Genomic DNA, 23,120 nt, shown 5'->3' with positions numbered 1-23,120 from the left:
TAGCCAATTGAGAGGCGTATCTGAGTTGTAACTCATGACCTGTCTGTATTTCCAGCTTATGGAGCAAAATACTTAGAGCTTTCAGCCATTAATATCTAATCCATATTTACAGATTTGTCAACACATTCAAGAATCTCTGTGCACTTGCAAATGTGAACACAGATTTGTTCTTTTACACATTTACAAATCTGATTACGCACACTCGGATTGAGATACAGTAAGATAACTCTCCACACACATTTGCAAATAATTTAGCTACAATAATATCCCCATATAAATCCATCAGTGAAGACATACAGAGACCAATCTGTACACCTACAGCAGCAGTAAATGAACCAGAATGCACTGCAGCTACAACACAAGAAAGGTTTAAGTGTTTAAAGAACTCTGTGATACAGACACAATGCTGCTGAACTAGCCTCTGTATTTATACGGATAGGATCTTCTGGAAAGCGATCATCTGTCAATCAAAGATAGATAGATGATTCTCTTCAGATATGACTATCATCATCAGTCATGGATACATGGAAGACTTTTTATTGTAAACTAGAATCTTCTGTAAATTTAAACTGATTTGAAAATCAAAATTCTGTAAAGAATCAAACTCTTTCTAGGCTAACAACAAGTTAAGTTGTCAAATATCAGATGTGACCCTGACCTGTTTTTCTGTTCTGGTCTGAAAGTAGACAAGCTGCACAGAGAAACCTTCAATTACACAGCGCAAAATGATATCTAGATTTAATACATGTTGATGCTTTTAAAGGCTTTTAATTTAGATGAATGAAATCACTTTTCTGTGGATACCCTGCTCTCTCCCTTTGTTGGTTGTTTTTGTGTGATAAGAGGATATATTACCTGTCTCTGCTACAGCATTTATATCAAAGAATTTCTTTGTGTTTTTGCACAATTTCCACAAAAGCAAGGTCAAGAGTAGCAGATGGTATGTGTGTCAATTTAGTGCTGTGTGTTCCTGAAGGTGAACAATGACTGAGAAGTACCTTCAATCCAAATGATCTTTGTTTAAATATCCAAAACTGTTTTAAACTGGTCAGTTAACCACTTTGGTCCAGACTGCAACATCTCAACAACAATTGGATGCGTTGCCTTGAAATTTTGTTCAAACATTTGTGTTCTCCAGAGAATGAATCCTACAGACTTTGGTCATCGTAATTAGCAAATGTTAGCATGTTAATATGCTGAGATGGTGAACATGGTAAACATTATACCTACTAAACATTATGTTAGCATTTAGTGTCTGACTGTACTACAGCTTTATGGCAGAATGCATTTAGCCAAACTTTAAAAATATGAAGCAGGTAGTCCAAAAATGTCAAGTTGAAATTGAGATTTAGATTAGAGATTTTTTGTTTGTAAGGTATATATCAGAACACATAGCAGATGTTAAAGGGGACATATTATGCACATTTCCAGGTCTATATTTATATTCTGGAATATATTTGTATGATTTGCAGTGCAAAACTCCTTATTTATCTTATATTGACCCTTTATGCAGCTCCTCAGTTCAGCCTGTCTGAAATAGGCTGTTTAAGCTCCTGTCTCTTTAAAGCCCGCCTTTTAATGAGCCCTGTTCTGATTGGCCAGCTCCTTGGAGCTGCCCCTCAGGAGATATCCGGCAGCTCTGGATGCTACTTCAACAAACCATTAAACAAACTATAGTAGTATGATTTCACTACTTTTTCTTGTTCTTTATTAAAATTGTCAACTTCTCAAATCTATTCGTACATGTTGGAGTTGGTATTTGATTCAAAATATGAGAGTGGACAACACATGGAAAAACCTTAGCAACAACCTTAGCAACCAAAGCTATGCAATGGATGGCCATTTATAGCAGGTGTGATAAGCTAATGTCGGCTCGTCACCAAGGTAGGAAAAAATGTTGCGAACAAAGTGTTCAGGGAGCATTTCTACATATGCTTACCTCAACTTTCAGAACTTTGACCATGTTTAGCAAAGATATCCTTCATCATAACATATAACATCATAATAGTATATAACAGAAACCCACAAAAAGCATAACATGGCCCCTTTAATCAGGACACCAATAAAAGTGGGTAAAGACAAGAAGTGAGTGAACACTTGAAACCATTAATGTGAACAAATACTACAGCACCAAAGATGAAATAAAATGATTAAATTTAATTAAATAGTTTGAACAGCAAGACACTAGAAGCTCTGTTGATCTCTCTCTTTTCCTCAACCTTTCATCTCTGTTGCATGTGTGTGTGTGTGTGTGTGTGTGTGTGTGTGTGTGTGTATATGTGTGTGTGTGGGTGTGTGTGTGGGTGTGTGTGTCTCCTGTCCAGATGAATCTCTCTCCACTCGGCTGGATGTGTCACTTCCTGCTCTCTGCGGTTGTCATGGAGAGGCCAGGGCTCCTGCGATAAAGAGCCATCTGCCGTCGGCATGACCACCTACAGCCTGGCCGCCGTCACGGCAACCGTGATTGATAGCCCCCAGAGAGTGACAGAGAGGGAGAGGAGAATATGATGAAAAGGGAGGAGAGAGAGATACGAAGAAGGCATGGAGGAGGAGGAGAGGAGAGGGGGAAGACAGAGGGGGTGTGGAAGAGGAGGAGAATAAAGGAGGGAGGAGAGAGAGAGAGACAGGTCCAGATGTCCTCCTGTTTGCTCTGGGGTTTTAACTCTCTCTCTCTCTCTCTGTTTCCAAGGGAGACAAATGGTAGAAACGTGACATTGAGAGTCAGTGCATCAATTGCCCATACACATACACACGCACATGCATGCACACTCACGCACGCACGCACGCACACACGCACACACGCACACACACACACACGCGCACACACACACACTCACGTACACACTGGTTCCCCAGAACATAATGGCATTCATTCAACCTCACTTCCTCCTCCGGCTGAGAGGAGGATGTATGTTTTTTCTGCCACAATGAGAGTTTGGAAGGACAAATAAAGTCTTTCTTCATGATTTTAGATTTTTTCTAGATGTTCTGTTGCTGCAGTTGTAAAATGTTGAGAAGAAAATTTTACTTTTTTGACAATGGATCATCATACATTAAGGGATCAGAGTTGACGAGAGGGGTTGGCGCTAAACCAGAGCTAAGCAGAAGATCATTTCTGCATGTTGTTGCAATTCCTACCAGTCACCAGTAGAGGTGGATAAAATAAATAGATGACTGTTTTTCAACTTTTGAAATATTGCAGTTGAGAGTTTTATTTAATATACCAGTGACAACACACTAGCCATCCATAACACTAGCAGTGCACAATTCTGTAAAACCCTGGATCTGACATTTTGTAAGATTTTCTTCACCAATTTTTAAAAATTGATCATTTCTAAAATTTGCATGTGTTTCTGGTTAAAGTATGGTTAAGTTAGTTAAACACCTTTCACTGCAATATATGAATGTGATGCAACCTTCCTCATTGTTAGCACTGAATGTAGCGATGAAGAATTTTTTGGATGGTTCATTTTCTGTATAAGTCCCTCCAACTCTCCTCAAACCTCCATATAAAACTGTGAACAGCCACTTGCCAGACTCATAAATGTGTGCAAACTAACTGTCCAACAACCACTAAATACTGGACTTACATGGAATTTACATCAAATCAAAGTGCTCTGTTTCTGCTTATGAGCAGTCAAAAATCACATAATGTAGATTTATGATTTTAAGACACTGTCTCAACACACTCGTCGCCTCAATAAGAGTAACAAGACAGCCATGCTTAGGATGACCATATTTTCAAACCCCATGACTGGGACCCTTAAGTGTACATTACTGCACGTTTATGCACATGCACATCTATGCGCTTATGTACACAGCATAGATGTTTTCATTAGATTGAGGGACATTATTTCAGCACTTAGCATACCTGCCGGGAATATTCAGATGGCTGTCACCGGTGTTTGCCCTGCTGAAAGTAGTTTGCAGTGGTGTTACTTCCCGCTTGTAGCCACGGCTTATGTTGGTCGTCTTAATATGATCTTTTATATCAGCATTTCTACTGTGTGTGACTGAAAATGTACTCCTGCAGTGTGTGCAGAACGCAGCATTTTCATTGCCAAGTACTTTAGGAAGGAAGGAACTCTTCTCTCTTCAGCCTGACAGCTAACCGTTAGCATACTGACAGGTTCTGTCAGAAAGAGCTGCAAGCATCATAGGCTAGCAACAGCCTTGACAATGATACATTAATTGATTGACAAACATACAGCTAAATCAGTGTTGAATTCAGACGTGTGGTGCATTGTTTATGTTTTTATATTGAGTTAGGTAATAATGAATGGGACAGAAGATGATAAACATCTATGTAAGCACTGAAAACAAGACTATAATATTATAGTTATTCTAATTGTGGTGAAAACCAAGACAATTTCGCAGTGAATGTTGAAAGCAGGGACATTTTAGTGTTTTACAGATATTTGTCGGGACTCAAAACACCTAGCTTAAAACCGAGACAATCCTGGACAAACCAGGACGCCTGGTCATCGTAGCCTGGTCTCTGAAAGGCTGTACTTTGGCACAGTGGTAAGCTAAATGCTAACGTCAGCATGCTCACAATGACAATGCCAACATGCTGATGTTCAGCAGATAATGCGTACTGTGTTGACCATCTTAGTTTAACATGCTAGCATTCAAACATATGCTAAGCACTATGGAAACATGATTAGTTTTGCAGGTATTTAGACAAAGTATTGTACAAATCTTAATTGGGCCTGATGATGGTGCTAGATGAAAATTCAGGGGATAACCAAGGTTTTTACAAATCACTCTTAGTTGATCATGAATGTCTAACCAAATTTCATGTCAATCCTTTCAATAGTTGCTGAGATATTTCGGTCTGAACAAAGATGGTGGACTGACCAACATTGTAATCCCTGGAGTGGTGTTCTTAGCTTGGCTAAAAATATGTTCACCACAGTGAAATAAATAGGTTCAATTTACATTAAATATGTGAGTGGCTGCTGAAATTTTTGCTTTTAGATGTACCAAAGAGATAAAATAGAACAGCCATTGATTTTGCCTCATTGTAGTATGCTGTGAAAATTAATTTGACTTGACACTTGCCTCAAGTTAATGTTCATACTGCGATGTAATGAATGTCAGCCAATGGCCACATGAAAGAAAATATATTTACGCTTCTGAAATACTAGAGCATGCTTTGGAAAATGTTTTGCATTAATATAAAATATACTGTAAATCTTTTGAGGTAAACAGGGTACAATACAAAAAAACAAAACAAAACACTGGTATGATCCTTTAAGCTTCAATAGGTTATTACTGTAATGCTGAAAAAAGCGTATTAAAGATATGTTATAATCAAACTCTTCAGTAACCTCTGTGGATATTGCTAAAATGTGGACTTTTAGCCTCCGTATTTATAATTTTGCATCCTCTTGATGCAAAAATGAAATAATGTGATTGCATACATTTACATTCTCTACCAAAGCAGGAAGTGGTGTGATGTACTTAAAGCACAGTAAAAACGTCTTAGGTGGGACGTGAAGATGGATGAATGGAGATACAAAGTACATCTGACACCTGAGATCAGAGTTTGTGTCTCAAACAGCAGCCTTGTTGTCCTGCATTGTGCTCTTACTTTAATCCAGTTTATCAGTTCCCTCCTGAACTGAGAAATTCCAGTAACAGACTAGTAAGACGAGCAGCCAAACCAAGCAGCGGTGAAAACAGCTGAGTGCTTTCCAGGAAATATCCAGCTGCTGCATTTACCAAAGCTTTCATTCTGACGACCTTCATCTCTCTGAGGTGACTCATGACAGTTTCAGCCGTATTATCTCATAATTCATTTCAAATTAAAGCACCACGCTGCTGCCAAGTCTTTCTGTCGAAATTGAATATGTTATATATATGTAACTGTTTCTAAGTCTGTATCTTGAACAGATTAACTTGATTAATTTCTAATTTATTTCCAAGGCCGATCTCATTTCATCCCATTCAGTTCATCTCCTCATCTAAATCAATAGAGATATGAATCCGTCCTGTGTGGTCTGCAGGGGAAAAATCCATTTCTATGGCAGGAGATACGAGATCCTCACTGGGCCAGTGTGTGTGTGTGTGTGTGTGTGTGTGTGTGTGTGTGTGTGTTTGTGTATGTGTGTGTATGTGTGTGTGTGTGCGTGTGTGCGTGTTTGTGTGTGTGAGACTGGTGAAATACGACCCAGGGTGTCTGGGGTCCATCCATTTCCAGCAGGAGCTGCTGATGGCACTGTGTCAGCCTATCATATCGCTTAATGACTCTGAAGTCATCACTTACCTCATCCTGACATCAGGTATCGATTGGCTGACTGAGAGAGGGATGATGGATAGATCAGTGGCCAGACAGACGGATGGATGGACAGATGGAGGGATGGATGGACAGCTGAAGACGGAGCTAATCTCATTAATATTATGTTCATTACATATGACTTCCTCAGTGGTCTTTGAATTCAATAATCAGCAATACAGATCATAAATTAAATGTACACTTTCCAGTCCATGGTTGCTATAGCCTGACAATCAGGCTGAATAGCCATTTTGTTTCACTTCATTCACTGTATTCGAATCGCTGAACACACAGAGGAAAAGTCTGGAGCCAGGCTATAATGTTCACTGTACAGGAGCAGAACAGCTACAGGTTCAAGATGGCAATCTTGACTTGACTTGAGTCCAGTATGTGGATGAATTAAGAGAGCTGGGTATGCACATCCAGTCAGTCTCAGTGAACCATGGTAATGCCACAAAAGTCCCCGGCAGTCCAAAACAGAGGATGCTATTACAGTTTATGTACCGATTAACAATCCAATGTTATTTAACCTCTTCCTCCTGTGTAGTTCCACAAATAAGGCATGGTGTGTAGACAGCTGTGAGACAGGAGTAGATGGCAAACAAATGACTCTTGAATAAAGTGTGTTCTGTTCAGTTAGCAACTAAGATAACTAGTGTTATCTTAGTAACTAGTAGCTGGTGTGGAAGTACCTTAAAGTGCCACCAACAGCCGCTAGATACTCTAATTGACTCCCATTCAAAAAGCCTCAACTTCTCTCTAGAAGTACAAAGGTTATCATGCTACTCATTTTCTTCAATGAGTCATTATGGTCCCGTACTACCCCTTATGTGGAAGGTCCTGGCTCCAAATGGAAAAGATGACACTGTAAGCTGCAACTCTGGGCTTCAAACTGGCTCCACTGCAAACCAATGTCACACCTCACCACATCCATCTTTCTATACAATCTGTCTAATCTAATTAAAACTCCAGTTGTTTCTGTGATCTTCTTTTAGTTTCTGTCTTTCTCCTGTTGTCTGTATGTTAATGATGTAGGGTTGTCTCTTGACGTGTAAATTTTCTGCTTAAATGAAAACATTTTAAACCGGGATGGGTGGATCTTCGCCTCAAGTGGTGCCACATTTGCATCTTGTGCCTTTGAATTGATTTAATACACAATCACACTGTCTCTTAAATATGTTTCTCGTTCGGTCTGAACACACTTCTAGACAGTGGTTCTCCACCAGAGAAGGTATTTTTTCCATTCAGGTTAGGTTGAGCTCAGGTATTTTGGGGTCTTGTTCACAAGTGAGCACATGAAGCTGCTGCTTTTACAGGCATCGAGGTGAGATGCCTCCTGTAGTTCTTGTTTAAGAAAACTTTGTTTAACCAATGTAGCTTTGCTGAGAGTGATGCTGAGAGGAACACAGTTACACACATTCACACCTGGAAGCTGCTCAGTAAAACCACAGTCTGATCTGCTGGCCCCTGAGCAGCTTCACCAGAGCAGTTAGGATTTAAGGACCTTGCTCAGGGGCACTTCAGCGGTGGTGTTCATGACTGGCTGGATTCAGACTGGGGGCAAAGCAATGACACACTGCAGGGATTTAAGCTCTCAGCTACTCTAAACTGGCCATCCTATGTCTGAAAAAGTACATTTGTGTGTTCATTCCTCTCATCAACACTACCAACCCGCCCTGTAACTGACACAAAATACAGCCTCATGTTCTCCCCAAATGTTCTTTAATCTGATGTGATCAACAGCAGAAGTAGAAATGTCTAAAATCATCAAGAAAGAAAGCGTTAATTTGTCGCTCTAAACTAAAAACATACTAAACTAAACTAAAACATACATCCTCCTTTCAGCGAAAGGAGGATATGAGGTTGAATGAATGCTGTTATGTTCTGTGGAACCACTATATATATATATATATGTGTGTGTGTGTGTGTGTGTGTGTGTGTGTGTGTGTGTGTGTGTGTGTGTGTGTGCTGTACATACAAGCCAGACTGTGTCATCATTAGTATGTCTAATAAATGACCAGTATTTGTGTGTGTTTCCTGTGTGTGCGTCTGCCTCTTTGCTTTATGCTGCTGTGTCTCTCCACAACTGTCAGTGATGTCACTGGTTTATTGATGCTTTTTTTCATTGAATTTCAAAATGACTCCTAAAACACTGACAGTTAAGGGAAGAAAAGAAGACCTCCATCATGGTACATGATGAAACACCAGATTGGAAAGGAGAGTGGTGTCAGAGATGCAGAAGTGAAGGGTCAACTTTTCGTATATTTCTTTTTAATCTGGTGTGTTTTTCAGTCTTTGGTTATAATGGAGCTCAATATGACAGCACTCAAAACGTTGATGTCACTGCAAGTCATGGATACGTCCTCTGTGTGCATGTGTGTGGCTCCTCCTGCTCTCCTTTCCCCCCTGCTTCCTCATGACCTACACCCCCCTCACCCTCCCTCCCTCTCTCCCCTCCCCCCTCATCACCACAAACTGTGTGTGAGAAGAAAATGGAGGTATGGAGGGGGAGGGGAGGAGCAGATCAACCACAGATCTGTGGATCATCTGCATCACTGAACACACACACAGGGGAGGGGCTCTGAGGTCATTAGGGAGGCCACATGCTATTGGTCAACTGGGAGGTTATATATCTATCTAAGGACAATCTTTCTTTCTTTCTTTCTTTCTTTCTTTCTTTCTTTCTTCAATCCCTCATTCCTCAGTTTTAGCCAATTCATGCATGCACTGAGTGAAAGTCAAAGAGGCCACCATTCAAATACAGGTGGACACACATCTCTGGAGAAATTAGCATGTGCAGTCCACCTGACATTGTATAACTTATGAAGATGGACAGATTCTGCAGTGGATCATGAAAGAGGCAGCAAACTGCAGCAGCAGGGTTTGACTCAGTGGCTTTTTCAAGGCAAATGCTCTGCTTAAAATCTCCATTGTTGATATTTTTGATATTCAGGATCAGATTTATCAAAGCTTTTGTGAATCTTTTCAGACACACTGTGTACCTAAGTGTGAAGTTTGTCATCTGACATGTGACTTGTGTCTCCTTCACTTCCATTTAGGGAAGATCCTGAAAGTAATGGTGGGAGACGATACCATACACCAGGAGGAAGTGGACATCTTATTAAAAGAAAATCGACAGCAACTTGTCTTTCCAGAAACAATGTCCTCTTTATGCTGGATAATACACAGACTTCACTGTGAACACATTTCACTGGAACTTCTTTCTACCAAAGAAATAGTCCCAATGAAAACTGTTGACAGTGAGGTCTGTGGATTATCAAACATAGAAATTCTATGGAGAGACTGCTGCTTTTAGCAGCTAAAACAAAGTACCACTCACTTCTATTGTGTTGTGTTCAGAGGTAGATATCTCAGATGAGCTCAGATAAACTCAAGACTGTCTATGTGGCCAGATACCACATGGTATACATAAGAAATAGTGGTAGTAATAGTAATAGTAATAGTGATTTGGGTCAACTGACCCTTTAAAGTTTCACTTTCACCTTTCCTCTGATGGACCCTTTCTGCATTATTGACAACATACTGCTCTTACACCTTTCATCATCATTTATATTAATAGGCTGGTGATTTTCTGTATTTTTTGTTATTACAAATCCCATGACAAGAACAAAACTGACAATGGATTGATCTACTAACAAATATGATGTATATTTGATATATGTCTTATTCCTCTGTGCCATAGAGCTCCATTGTTTTCCAAAAACTGTTAAAAACTCATCAGTGCCACACTGTTTCACTGGGTGACATGTTCCATCTGAACCTTTGAAACAATGAAAAGACTCAAGCATGCACAATCCACAATCGAAACAATCCCACCTTTAGTTTAAAGATGTATAAAGTCTCCCAACAGCCCATGATCATATACAAAACCATTATAACTAACATTACTGCACACAATAGGCAGGACAAAACATTTAAGATATTTGTAAATGAAATGTAATACCTTCTAAGGCCTTTTTTGAGAAAACTAAATTATTTTTAAGACTTTTCAAGACCTGCAGATATCCTGGATTCAGATTAATACAAAACAGGATCAACAAACAAAATCGGATGCATTGTTATAGATCCGAACAGCTACAACTGTAAAATGCTGCATACACATTAAGTGTCGATTATTATAATACAATATTGTAAGACATAATATATACAATAAAGATATTGTGACATGTGACAGTAGGAAAACAGGTGTAAATAATAAAATGAAGGCTGAATGATGGCTGAATTCCATTTAGCTGCTCCAGTTTTAGGGTCCTGATATTGTGCATACTGGCTCACTGTCACAATGTCATGACTTACTGGGATGCTTGAATAGAACAGAGCCATTGTTAATGTTATTAGTCAATAACAATGCAACAGACAAGCAGGGTAAGGAAGTCTGACAGCATTGAGAGATGGACTAACATATTGTAGATTTTGTCTTTAAATGGGATTTGTTGAAAATAAGTAAAATATGGAGCAATGTCAGCCTGATCCTTTAAAGAAAGGACTTTACATTTTGGGGAAGGTGCTTATTTAATGAAAGATTGCTTGTTTTACACTTAAAATGAAGCTATGGCCATCAGCTGGTTAGCTTAGCTTAGCACAAAGACTGTACACAGGGGGGAACCACTAGCCTGGCTCTACCCAAATGTAAACAGTCCACCCTCTGACATGTAACATGTCTTTTGTTTAATCTATAGCAAGTTTAAAAATGTATTATGGAGGTTATTTGGCCAGGTGCATTTAGCATTTAGCTTTAAGCTAAGCTAAGTCTCCTGGTCCTAGCTTTATTTTTACCACACACCCATGAAAATGGTATTGATCTTTTTCATCTAACTCTCAGCAAGAAAGAAAGTAAGAGTTTATCCACAAAACTTCCCATCTTTACATTATCATGAAGTCTTACTCATCTAACAGAAAAAAAAATCTGTTTCAGTCCTGTGCATGTTCAGTTTTAACATGTGTGGCAACTTATTGGGTCACTGGGTCACCTCTCACACAAGTTTGTAGCCTGTATCAGTTAATGGTAAATAGTCACATAACCAATGGACAGATGAAAATATTAAAAACCACACCTAAAAACATGTTTTCTTTCAGAGCCATGCAACTGAAATGATGGAGCAAGGTGACATCATCCATTTAAACCTTTTTCTGATTGGAGGAAACCCAGGTGAACCAATCCTCCCTTGAAGCTGCAGGTTAAATGTTTACTGCTGTCTAGTTAGTGATGTACTGCCAAGTACTTCAATGTGCAAATTACGTGTGTTTACAAGACATCAGATACTAGACTGTAAGATAAAGAACCTGAAAAAGCATGTAAGTGGACCTTGAGTCATGATTAGTTTGTCACATACATTGATCACAAGGTCAAGAATGAAGGTCCATGACAAGCTGATATTATCTAAACACATTGAGTCAGATGAGTCAGTGCTGAAATGATCAGTTCTCAGACAAAGACGATGAATAAACTGTGTCTGTGTTCAAACAGGTAAGTCAGGTAACTGAACAGTCTACAGGGCTGAGGACTTCCAACATGATTGTTGTTATATCAGTTGAGCACCTCCTGCAGAGTTCAATCGAGCAGCACCTGGCTTAAAGCTCCATCCACCATCTGTATGAGGCAACAGTTGTCTGATGATCTCATCCTGGATACAGTCACCCTCACTGTAACTCTATCTTCCTTTATTCTCCTCTCATACACTGTGTGTGTGCGTGTGTGTTGTCCCCATGTTGTGGGGACTCGCCTCCCTGATGGGGACAAAAAGCAAGTCCCTTTAATGTAAATCATTCAATTTAGGGTGAAGACTTGGTTTAAAGTTAAGACTAGCTTTTCTAAAGGTAACTTTAGAGTTATGGTAAGGTTAGGGTTAGGGTTAGGGTTAGGCATGTAGTGGTTATGGTTAAGGTTAGAATAAGTCCCCAGGAATGAATGTAAGTCAATGTAATGTCCTCTGAGGTAGTGGAAACATGTCTGTGTGTGAGTGTGTGTGTGTGCGTGTGTGTGTGTTTCATGTAATACAGGCTCAGTTATGAAACATTTAGAGATGACCCTGACTGATAACAATAGAAAGACACAGACAAACAAACACACTGTCATATATGTGATCTCATTTCACAGTGACTCTCCTTCTGAGCATGAGTGAGTATAGTGTTTTCTAAGGGATTTAGGTGCTATAAAGAAAGTTTCTGAGGACTTTTTGTCTCTGTGTTTTCACTACAATACTCCTATAATCCTTTTAATAATTAATTCTGTAGAATATTATTCTGAATTTGAGGTTTCCTACTGTGCAGACTGGTGAGGACTTGGCTCACACTGACCTCTGGTGGATCACATAGGAACTGCATCTGATGCCAACACAAATATGTGAGATTGGATAATCTTCCTCAATAAATAAATGAAAAAGTTTATTTTTTTACCTCATTTGTTTAATTGGGTTCACTTTATCTAGTTTTAGGACTTAAATACTGTAAATATCTGATCACGTTTTAGGTCATATTTATGCAGAAAAACAGAAAATTCTAAAGGCTTCACAAACTTTCAAGCAGCACTGTATGTAAGAAGTTGGGTTCATTTTTGAAAAAATGTTGTGTAACCTCTGCAGCAGTACAATATATTTGGTGTCTTTGGGGTTGGGCATTTGTAAATGCATAACAGACAGAGTATGCAGGTTTTTTACTTGAGTAAATGTACCACAGTGTAAAAATACTCAATTACAAAACTATTGGATTATTATTACAGAGAAATAAAGCAACTTTTTAACTACAACAACTACAACTTTATATACAGTTGGGAAATTTCATCTATAACAAAGAATCATACTTTCTAAACTGATCATATGTTTTGTGTGTAAAATGTTAATCTGAAAACCAGCTAATAACTCCAGAACAAGTATAGCAAAAAAAAGCAAAAAAAGAAGCTATTACCCAAGTAAATTACAAAATTGCTCATAAGTACAGTACTTGAGTAAATTATTGGCTATATATCATATATTATATAACATAATATATAAGTTATAGCAAATATATCGGTTATTTCTCACCATGGCACAGATAAACAGTAGCCTAGTTACCTTCCTAAAAAACTTTACTTTATCTTTTTTGTCCTTGTTGTCTTTGCTCTAATAGTTTATTACCTGAAGTTTTTTTCTCTTTTTTAAGAAATATTTGGGGCATTTTTGTCTTTATTGCAGAACAGAAACATGGGGAGAGAAGGGCGTGACATCCAAGGGAGGTCTACCTGGAGACATTGTGGTTATGTGGTATGCATCAGTCTGATCAAATATAGTTTCTCTCTCTGTGTCTGCATGTTTGCACATAACTTGACCCTTTGAGTTATTCCTGGCTGTGTGTTTACAGCTATGTGATACATGAAACAACACTAATAAACAAACAATATCCATTCAGGCCCAGCTTTGAAATTGTATTTAAATAGGGCCTTTTTCTCTTGTCAGTAATGGATAAATGAATGAAATGTGATGGACAGGGATGGATTTATTGTGTGTGTGTGTGTGTGTGTGTATGTGTGTGTGTGTGTGTGTGTGTGTGTGGCTGTGACATCTTGAATCTTTCCTGTTATCAGTCATTAGTGAGAGTGCAGTTCAGCCAACTTTTATGTGATTTCTGACTAAATCTTAAAATAGCCAAAAAAAATAACAGACTACAGAACGTGACAAGATAATTAAGAGTGCCTGTAAATCTGGTGCATGATGGCGTTTTATGACATTTATGGTAAGTTAAGCATCTACTGTATGTACACAGTTATTATATTCACTAAATTAAAAATAACGTGTATGATATTTTATTAATAGTTCTGTTCTCTCTGTCCACACTGGAGCTCTGCTTAAATTCTCTCTCAATTTAAATTTGAACCTCAAAGAAAATCATCTTGTACCCTTTCATCCGTAAGGTGTACATCTAGTCATATTGTACAAATACACTGATGTTAGGAGCTCTATTTATATTAATTTTACACATACTGTATTATACATTTGAGGCAGTTCAGTGTAGGCTGACAGATTACTTGTCTCTGTCTGTCTTTTCCAGTTATAAAGCCTGGAGAAGCTCTTTCAGAACTTTTTTATCAGCTCTAAGGTTTTATATTTTGGAAATTTATCTGTTTTAACATTTAAGTAACAGTATTTCATCATTGAAATACTCATCTGAAGGTTTCCACAATTTAACTTACTTTATTTTTTGTTTGGATTTTGTTTTCATGTTAAGTTTTTATTTTCACATGTTCTTTCAGTTGAATTTCTCAGATGATCATTTACTGTCGTCATACCTATTGTGCTGGTGAAATCATAGCTGCTTACATTTTTGCTGAGGTTTTAAACAGCTTCCAGCAGATTCTTTAAGGAATAAAAAAGTGTGAAATGTTTCTTCACAAGATGTGCTTAACCGTGAGTGGTAACAATGTACTTCTGTCTCTACATGAATACAATAAACCAGATATATCATAGCTTTAAACATGTTTGACAGAAATCATCTAACAGCCTAAATTAGCCTGACTTGTGCTTAGTACATTTCTGAAGCTCTTTCTTTACTCAAGAAATGTCTGGTAAACAAGCTCACAGTGCTCTAACACAGCCTTACTTAAAATTCACACCACCGCATCACATGAAGGTCAATTTATTTGTATATTGAACATCAGCTATAGTTCCTGACCCAGCGCAAGCTCTCTCGAGGAAAAAATCCTGAGCTTGTAGGAAATTGGAGAGATCCCCTCTACATGGACGGCTGGGTGTTCTACAGGATCCATTTTTGTTGTTGTTGCTGTATTTTTTCCAGTTTCCTCTCCAGTATTAATGTTCCATTTCCGAGGATGCAGCAGGGCACACAGCAGACAGTGATGGAGGTCAGGTGGACTCCGGTGCATCTCAGCAGGAAGAGAAACGATGGCAGGATCGTATGCAAAGAACAGACATCACAGAGTATTATTCAATGCTAACTGTTTCCTGCAATGTGGGTATGTGTGTGGCGCTGTCCCGACTGTGAGAATGTGGGGTGGTGGGAGGAACCAACCTGACGGCCTTTTATTGAAGAGGAGGGTTTAGATGGGTGGAGGGCTGGGTTGTGTGAAGGCAAGGAAGGACTGTAGCTCCTGCAGAGTGGCACGCTCCATTGAGTCTCTGGCCAGACACATGTACAACAAAATCTTGGTGTCTGAAAAGTAAGAGCAAAAGCAGGAGATCAAGGTTTAAGGGGGCAGGTACAGTACTCTGTGAGAGGAAAAAACAACAACAGAAGAAGATACTGTCTGATATAAAACTGTGTCTTACCTCGGGACAGTGCACTGTTGATTCTAATGTGGTTCTGGATGAAGTCTTCAGTTGTGAAATATTCTCTTCCATTCAGCAATGAATAGAAGAGTGCACCCAGCTGCCAAACCGTGGTGGGATGAGCCCAGTATGCGTTACAGTCAAACCACTCTGGAGGGACGTATGCACGGGTACCTAGAACAGGCAGCAGCAGAGAAATGGAGGAAGACAAAGGCAGAAAGTGCGAGAGAATGAGAAGGGGGCTAAGCTTTCTTTAAACATGAAAGTTATTATTCTTAAAAATTGGCTAATGGATATCATACCACAGAAAGAATCGTAAGATGTCTCTGTTGAGAAGCTGCCACAGCCAAAATCAATCAGCCGGATTCTTGGGGCACCAGTTGGAGAACGCTGAATCAGGGTGTTTTCTAACTTGATGTCCCGGTGAAAGACACCCTTGGCGTGCATGTCGATGGCTGCATCCACCAGCTGACTCAGGATCATCTGAGATAGAGAGACATAGACAGTATGTTGAGAGGGACTGTAAGGCAGTATTTTCTCCAGATTCTTGGCGGGGTGGAAAAGTGTCTAAAATAACATCATGAGGCAAAATTTTTCAGAACAGTTCCTCAAACTTTAAAGTTAGTTGTCTTTCAGAAGAACTGAATTGAGAGTTAATGTTATAAATATCTGTTTGAATAAAATGTGTGAACTTCTTGTATTAGCAACCAAGCCTGTTAGCGCGGACAGCTATTGTAACCATGATTGAGACTGACTGGCACTAGCATATTCCTGGCTGGCTATCATGTTAGCTGTTATCATGCCAGCTACAGTATTTTACCAAGTAGCCCTATGAGTAGTCCCTACATCACCACTCCATCACCAAGTACTGCCTATTTCACAAGGAAGTTGGATGTGCAGTTAAGATCACACTAAATGTGATAAATGTAACTTTTCAGTTGTGGTTTGAACCAAATCAATCAAGCTTTAGACTGCAGCCTAAAACACTCTACTGAAAAAGACAAATGAAATTCAAGTGTTGACCTTGGTTGCAGTTTTAGCCAGAGTGACCTTCTCATCAGGTAAGCTCTGCTCTAAAGGATGCCAAGAACTGATTTTCTACACACACATAGACAGAAGCATCCTCCACATAGCCTCAGTACCTTAGCCTCATGTTCCGGCAAGGAGCCTCCGTTGATTTGAAGGTACTTGTGGAGGTCCAGGGAGTAAGCTGGTCTTTCCAAAACCAGGATTAGCTCATGTTCAAGAGCGTACCAGTCCAGAAGGGATATGGCAGCGGATTGTCCATCTGATCCTGGTAGACCTGCAGTCTTGAGCATGAGGGCCACCTCCAGAATGATGTAATACACCTTCCCATTGCAAACCTAAAGAAAACAAATGTATGTTGAGTGGTAAATGAGGTTCAATTGAGGTAATCTTTGCAAATCGAAATTGATTGCATATGAATGTCAATTTAAAGAGAAAGGTTTGAAATATAAGCAGCCGCAGAACTGATGGCTTGTCTGTTTTGCTCATCCACATTAGAGCTGTGAAAGAAATGTTCAACTTTCAGGTAACAGTTCGAATTTCAACAGTTTGTGTTTGACATCAGATAAAATCACTCACCACTCGTTCGCGCCTCACAATATCCCTGGGTACATGCTTGATAGCCACCTGCAGGACAGAAATACAAGTCTTTTGGTTGACACTTTCTGAAGCTGTGGTGATGGTATAATGTGTGTATTAACGTGTTTGTAAGACTTACTGGTAAAGAATCTTCTTTACGGAAGCCAGCATATACTGAACCGAAGCCTCCCTGACCGATCGGTGCTTGCTGGACATACTTGTCTTCAAATTCAGCTACACACAAACACAGAGAGATTTATTTTACTATTTCCTTCCAACACTTCTCCTAAACAATCCTGATTTCATTCTTTCACTCTCTACAAAGGCCAGGCTAAAAGTAATCTCTTGTAGAAGGTGCAGGCAGCGTGTCTTCACTTAGCTTACACAGCAGTAGCAGCACACAAACTAATCTTTCTCTAACTTTCTTTTACACTATCAGCCCACCTCTGCTGGTGCTCCCTGAGGAGGCCAGCTCAAAAACTTTCTGCTCTTCCAGTGAGACGTTGTTAAAAACATGGCTGATGATCACTTTCTCACTGGAGACAGTAGCGCTGGATGCAGTGGAGCTGGATCCAGTAGTGCTGGATCCAGTAGAGCTGGACTTCATGCTGGATCCGGTAGAGCTGGACTTCATGCTGGATCCGGTAGAGCTGGACTTCATGCTGGATCCAGTAGAGATAGATTCGGTGGGAGTGGACACAGTGATGCTGGTGCTGTCGCTACACCTCATCCTTTTCGCAGATGTCCCAGCATCAACACTGGCCTCTCTCTTGCCCCACTGTCTTGTATAATTCTTCACTGACCCTTCACTGGGCCTCATTTTTTTCCCGGGCATCTCTCCATCATGGCTGGCCCTCCTCTTCCTTGGATTGACACCCTCCTGCACCTTGTTGCAGGGTTCAGTGGACTGGGTGATGTTGCAAACCTTGATCTTTTTCATAGGTGCAACATCACTGTCCTCCCTTTCTCTCTTCCTTACATTGAAATTCATGTTGTTCTCTACAAATGAGAAAAACCGTGTGAACAACTTCCTGTACTGCACAAGCTTGCATGATGACCCGTTGGGGTTGTGCACTTTGACATAAGAAACATATAATGAACTTGCACCTAGTTAAAGTGATGGAGGTGAATAATCATATCAGTACTGAACATGAGGTGTTGATAATAAGGGGAAGAGCAAAGTAAATAAGCAAATAAGCAAAGACTTCAACCCTTCTCAGATGTGCACCTTGTAAGTTCATGTGTGGGCAAGTTTTACTGTCAGTCTCATGTTTGAGTCCCAAATCACTTTTCCATCAAAGTCTAGATCAGACTTAGCATTATTTTTTAACACATTCAACACAACTCATGAGAATTGAAAGCTGTCACATAAATGTAAAAACAGCAGCAGCATAAAGTCAGAGGGGTATTGATTTTATTATTTGTGACAAATTTAATAAAATCTATTTAATATACCACAATACTGTGCATTTTACCAAAATGTGTTTTTCCCTCCTCTGTGTATAAAAGGCAGGAAAACTTAAAACATAGCAATCATCAGACCATCAGTCATTTTAAACATAGTTTGGTTGATGAGAAAATAAGTTACAATAGGAGTTCTACTGGTGCTTTGATTAGACTAATGAGAAGCAGGGACTGTTTATCTCTGTAAAATTAGTTTTAAAACCCATCTCTTTATATCATTATTTTCTGAACAGCAGTGTGTTATAAACCCTCCACTAAAGCTGGACCTAGATGTTGGATCATTACATGACAGAATTGCCTTGTATACAGAATATTGTTTGGACTAAAAGTTATTATTTGATAGTTGTATCATTATATTCAGGTCTGTAAACTAACTACAAATTTTGAATTTCTATTAAGTCAAAGCACAGATGTACGTCACAAATAAGTTTTCAGCATTTAAAAAAACTCTCAACAACAGGACTCTTACCTACAACTTGAGGCACTAAATCAGAAATGGTACCCACACCTGATAAATCATATGGATTATCTCATGTCAGTAGAGATTGCAAGTTCTTTGCCACAACTTCACACTTACCTCGATCTTTTCCAGAACTTGGAGTCATGAACTTTTGTGTAGACGTAGAAGACATGACGTTGACGTTTCGAACGAGACTCATTTGACGATACAAGCACTTGCAGAGATCTGAAGAGTGTGTACTAATCAGAGTGTGGCTCTGTTCTCAATATGAAAACATACTAACTGCATTCGGAATGGAATGATGCCATGACTGTGACATCACAAGTTCAAAGGCAAACAGCTGGCAAAATTCCATATTTTTATTTGAGTTCAGGTGACTAATTTCATCCTGTGTGGAGTGTGTTCCCTCCTACCACAGTAACTACAGTCCCACTTCACCACTGGTCTTCATATTTGGAATAAAGTCTCATCTGGAGAGACATTTAGTGTATCTCTGCTTTTGCACAAGAAACCAAAATAATAATCATTCTGAGAGCAAATCCCTTCATGTTAATGAAATGGGCTGTTAATTTGTCTTTTCTTGCCCTTTTAACACATTTTCTGTGTAATGTGTGTTTATTTAACACTATCAACTCACAGCTGAAGTAGTTTAAAATGTTTTAAAAAGTGAATTTGTAAAATTTAAGCTTAATAAATTGTGTCAATTGTAGATTTTGTTTCCATCAAGTCCCTTTATGTGAATATAAACAAACAGATGTGACAAGATTGCACACTTAATCATCTGATACATCATGGCATGTAACTGCTGCTTCCCACCTAGGATGGATGATTAGTGTTTTTTAATGTGTGAGTTGTTTTATCAACCACTATGGTGATAGAGAGGAAGAGGATGGTGATGTTGAACAAGGGCCTTGATCCGCGGACATTGCTGTTGGGTACACCACTGATGCACATGTTGTATTTAGTCTTTATTTTCGGGGCTTTCTGGTAGAGTGGAGGCCTTTACGCTTTGTGTACTATACAAAAAGCAACTTCTCCACCTCACCCAACTGTACAAACCTTTTTCAATATTCCAGCATTTTGTTTTGTTTTTTCAAATATCTGAGTTATGTGCATGAAATCATGCAAATAAAAACCAATAGAAACATACCTACTTTCTTACTGTATTGTTCTAAGAGCCAGGCATTTCAGTGACCTCCTGACCTTTACCCCAGACAGTCCAGTCAGTAACAATGGCTGCAATCACTTCTCTTTAGTATATATATATACATATATATATATATATCTAACCAGGACAACAGATTTAATTAGGAAGAAATTCTTAATGAAAGGAATGCAGACATGAAAATGAATAATTTATTCAAAGGCTTTACAGTAATGAATCCAAATTATATTTGAGTATGAACATTTTAATTAACTTAATAGTTTTAATAATTATGACATTGTTACATTTTAAAGGGTTTAAGATCAAAACTTCAACTTTCAATTTTAACTTTTCATTTAAAATTGATGCAAAAATCACACCAAGAGCAGGCGTGTAACACTCTGGGAGGCCACAAGAAACCCCAAGGTAACATCTAGGAAACTAAAGGTCTCTCTTGCAGTGGCTACAGTCAGTGTTCATGAGTCCACCATCAGGAGAACATTGAACATCAATGGTGTGCATGGCAGAGTTGCAAGGAAAGAAACCACTTCTCTCCAAAAAGAACATTGCTGCCGTCTACGGTTCTCTCAAGATCACATGGATAAGCCAGAAGCTGATTGGAAAAATGTTCTGTGGATGGATGAGACCAAAATCAAACTTTTTGGCTTGAGAGAGAAGTGTTCTGTTTGGCAATGAGCAAACACTGCATTCCAGCATAAGAGCCTTATCCTATCTGTGAAACATGATGGTGGTAGTATCATAGTTTGGGCTGCTTTGCTGCCTCTGGACCAGGACAGCTTGCAATCATTGAAGGAGCTATGAGTTCTGAGTTGTACCAGTCAATTCTATAGGAAAATGTTAAGGTATTTGTCTGTGAACTGAGGCTCAACAGACAGTGGGTCATGCAGTAAGACAACAACTCTAAACACACAAGTCACTCTACCAAAGAATGGTTAAAGCAGAAGACAGATAATGTTTTGGAATAGCCGAGTCAAAGTCCTGACCCTAATCCTATAGAAATGCTGTGGAAGGACCTGAAGCAGGCAGTTCATGCAAAGAAGCCCACAACATCCCTGAGTTGAGACTGTTCTGTAAGGAGGAATGGGCTAAAATTCCTCCAAGCTGATGTGCAGGGCTGATAAACAGTTACCGGAAACGTTTGGTTGAAGTTATTGCTGCAAAAGGGGGTCACACCAGTTACTGAAAGCAAGGGTTCACAAACTTTTGCCTCCCACAACTATGTGAGATTGGATAATCTTCCTCAATAAATAAATGAAAAAGTTTATTTTTTTACCTCATTTGTTTAATTGGGTTCACTTTATCTAGTTTTAGGACTTGTGTAAATATCTGATCACGTTTTAGGTCATATTTATGCAGAAAAACAGAAAATTCTAAAGGCTTCACAAACTTTCAAGCAGCACTGTATGTAAGAAGTTGGGTTCATTTTTGAAAAAATGTTGTGTAACCTCTGCAGCAGTACAATATATTTGGTGTCTTTGGGGTTGGGCATTTGTAAATGCATAACAGACAGAGTATGCAGGTTTTTTACTTGAGTAAATGTACCACAGTGTAAAAATACTCAATTACAAAACTATTGGATTATTATTACAGAGAAATAAAGCAACTTTTTAACTACAACAACTACAACTTTATATACAGTTGGGAAATTTCATCTATAACAAAGAATCATACTTTCTAAACTGATCATATGTTTTGTGTGTAAAATGTTAATCTGAAAACCAGCTAATAACTCCAGAACAAGTATAGCAAAAAAAAGCAAAAAAAGAAGCTATTACCCAAGTAAATTACAAAATTGCTCATAAGTACAGTACTTGAGTAAATTATTGGCTATATATCATATATTATATAACATAATATATAAGTTATAGCAAATATATCGGTTATTTTTCACCATGGCACAGATAAACAGCAGCCTAGTTACCTTCCTAAAAAACTTTACTTTATCTTTTTTGTCCTTGTTGTCTTTGCTCTAATAGTTTATTACCTGAAGTTTTTTTCTCTTTTTTAAGAAATATTTGGGGCATTTTTGTCTTTATTGCAGAACAGAAACATGGGGAGAGAAGGGCGTGACATCCAAGGGAGGTCTACCTGGAGACATTGTGGTTATGTGGTATGCATCAGTCTGATCAAATATAGTTTCTCTCTCTGTGTCTGCATGTTTGCACATAACTTGACCCTTTGAGTTATTCCTGGCTGTGTGTTTACAGCTATGTGATACATGAAACAACACTAATAAACAAACAATATCCATTCAGGCCCAGCTTTGAAATTGTATTTAAATAGGGCCTTTTTCTCTTGTCAGTAATGGATAAATGAATGAAATGTGATGGACAGGGATGGATTTATTGTGTGTGTGTGTGTGTGTGTGTGTGTGTGACACCTTGAATCTTTCCTGTTATCAGTCATTAGTGAGAGTGCAGTTCAGCCAACTTTTATGTGATTTCTGACTAAATCTTAAAATAGCCAAAAAAGTAACAGACTACAGAACGTGACAAGATAGCCTGTAAATCTGGTGCATGATGGCGTTTTATGACATTTATGGTAAGTTAAGCATCTACTGTATGTACACAGTTATTATATTCACTAAATTAAAAATAACGTGTATGATATTTTATTAATAGTTCTGTTCTCTCTGTCCACACTGGAGCTCTGCTTAAATTCTCTCTCAATTTAAATTTGAACCTCAAAGAAAATCATCTTGCACCCTTTCATCCGTAAGGTGTACATCTAGTCATATTGTACAAATACACTGATGTTAGGAGCTCTATTTATATTAATTTTACACATACTGTATTATACATTTGAGGCAGTTCAGTGTAGGCTGACAGATTACTTGTCTCTGTCTGTCTTTTCCAGTTATAAAGCCTG

The 23,120-nt window shown here is 38.7% G+C and overlaps 1 protein-coding gene across 1 annotated transcript; it reads right to left on the bottom strand.

The window, feature by feature from the left end:
• Window positions 1-14,892: 14,892 nt before the first annotated feature.
• On the bottom strand, window positions 14,893-17,893 carry LOC122993343 (serine/threonine-protein kinase pim-2-like). The gene is made up of 7 exons (XM_044367429.1): window positions 17,608-17,893; window positions 17,303-17,397; window positions 17,164-17,211; window positions 16,701-16,922; window positions 15,861-16,041; window positions 15,559-15,732; window positions 14,893-15,442 (listed from the first exon to the last, which is right to left on the bottom strand). Exons 1-7 carry the CDS (start codon window positions 17,891-17,893, stop codon window positions 15,330-15,332), a joined length of 1,119 nt encoding a protein of 372 aa, XP_044223364.1. The 3' UTR covers window positions 14,893-15,329.
• Between the last annotated feature and the right edge of the window lie 5,227 nt (window positions 17,894-23,120).

Source organism: Thunnus albacares, chromosome 12 (assembly GCF_914725855.1).
Source record: "Thunnus albacares chromosome 12, fThuAlb1.1, whole genome shotgun sequence".
In the NCBI taxonomy this organism is placed as follows: domain Eukaryota; kingdom Metazoa; phylum Chordata; class Actinopteri; order Scombriformes; family Scombridae; genus Thunnus; species Thunnus albacares.
Note: the sequence above shows the minus strand (reverse complement) of the source record. Positions and strands in the feature narration are given on the sequence as shown.

Excerpts from the sequence above, each read along its gene's own strand:
- LOC122993343 (XM_044367429.1), bottom strand. The coding sequence starts at position 17,893 with ATGAGGTGTAGCGACAGCACCAGCATCACTGTGTCCACTCCCACCGAA. Across the intron at positions 17,398-17,607 it reads CTCAGGGAGCACCAGCAGAG|CTGAATTTGAAGACAAGTAT; the intron begins GTGGGCTGATAG and ends GTTTGTGTGTAG. Across the intron at positions 16,923-17,163 it reads TTGTGAGGCGCGAACGAGTG|GTTTGCAATGGGAAGGTGTA; the intron begins GTGAGTGATTTT and ends TGTTTTCTTTAG.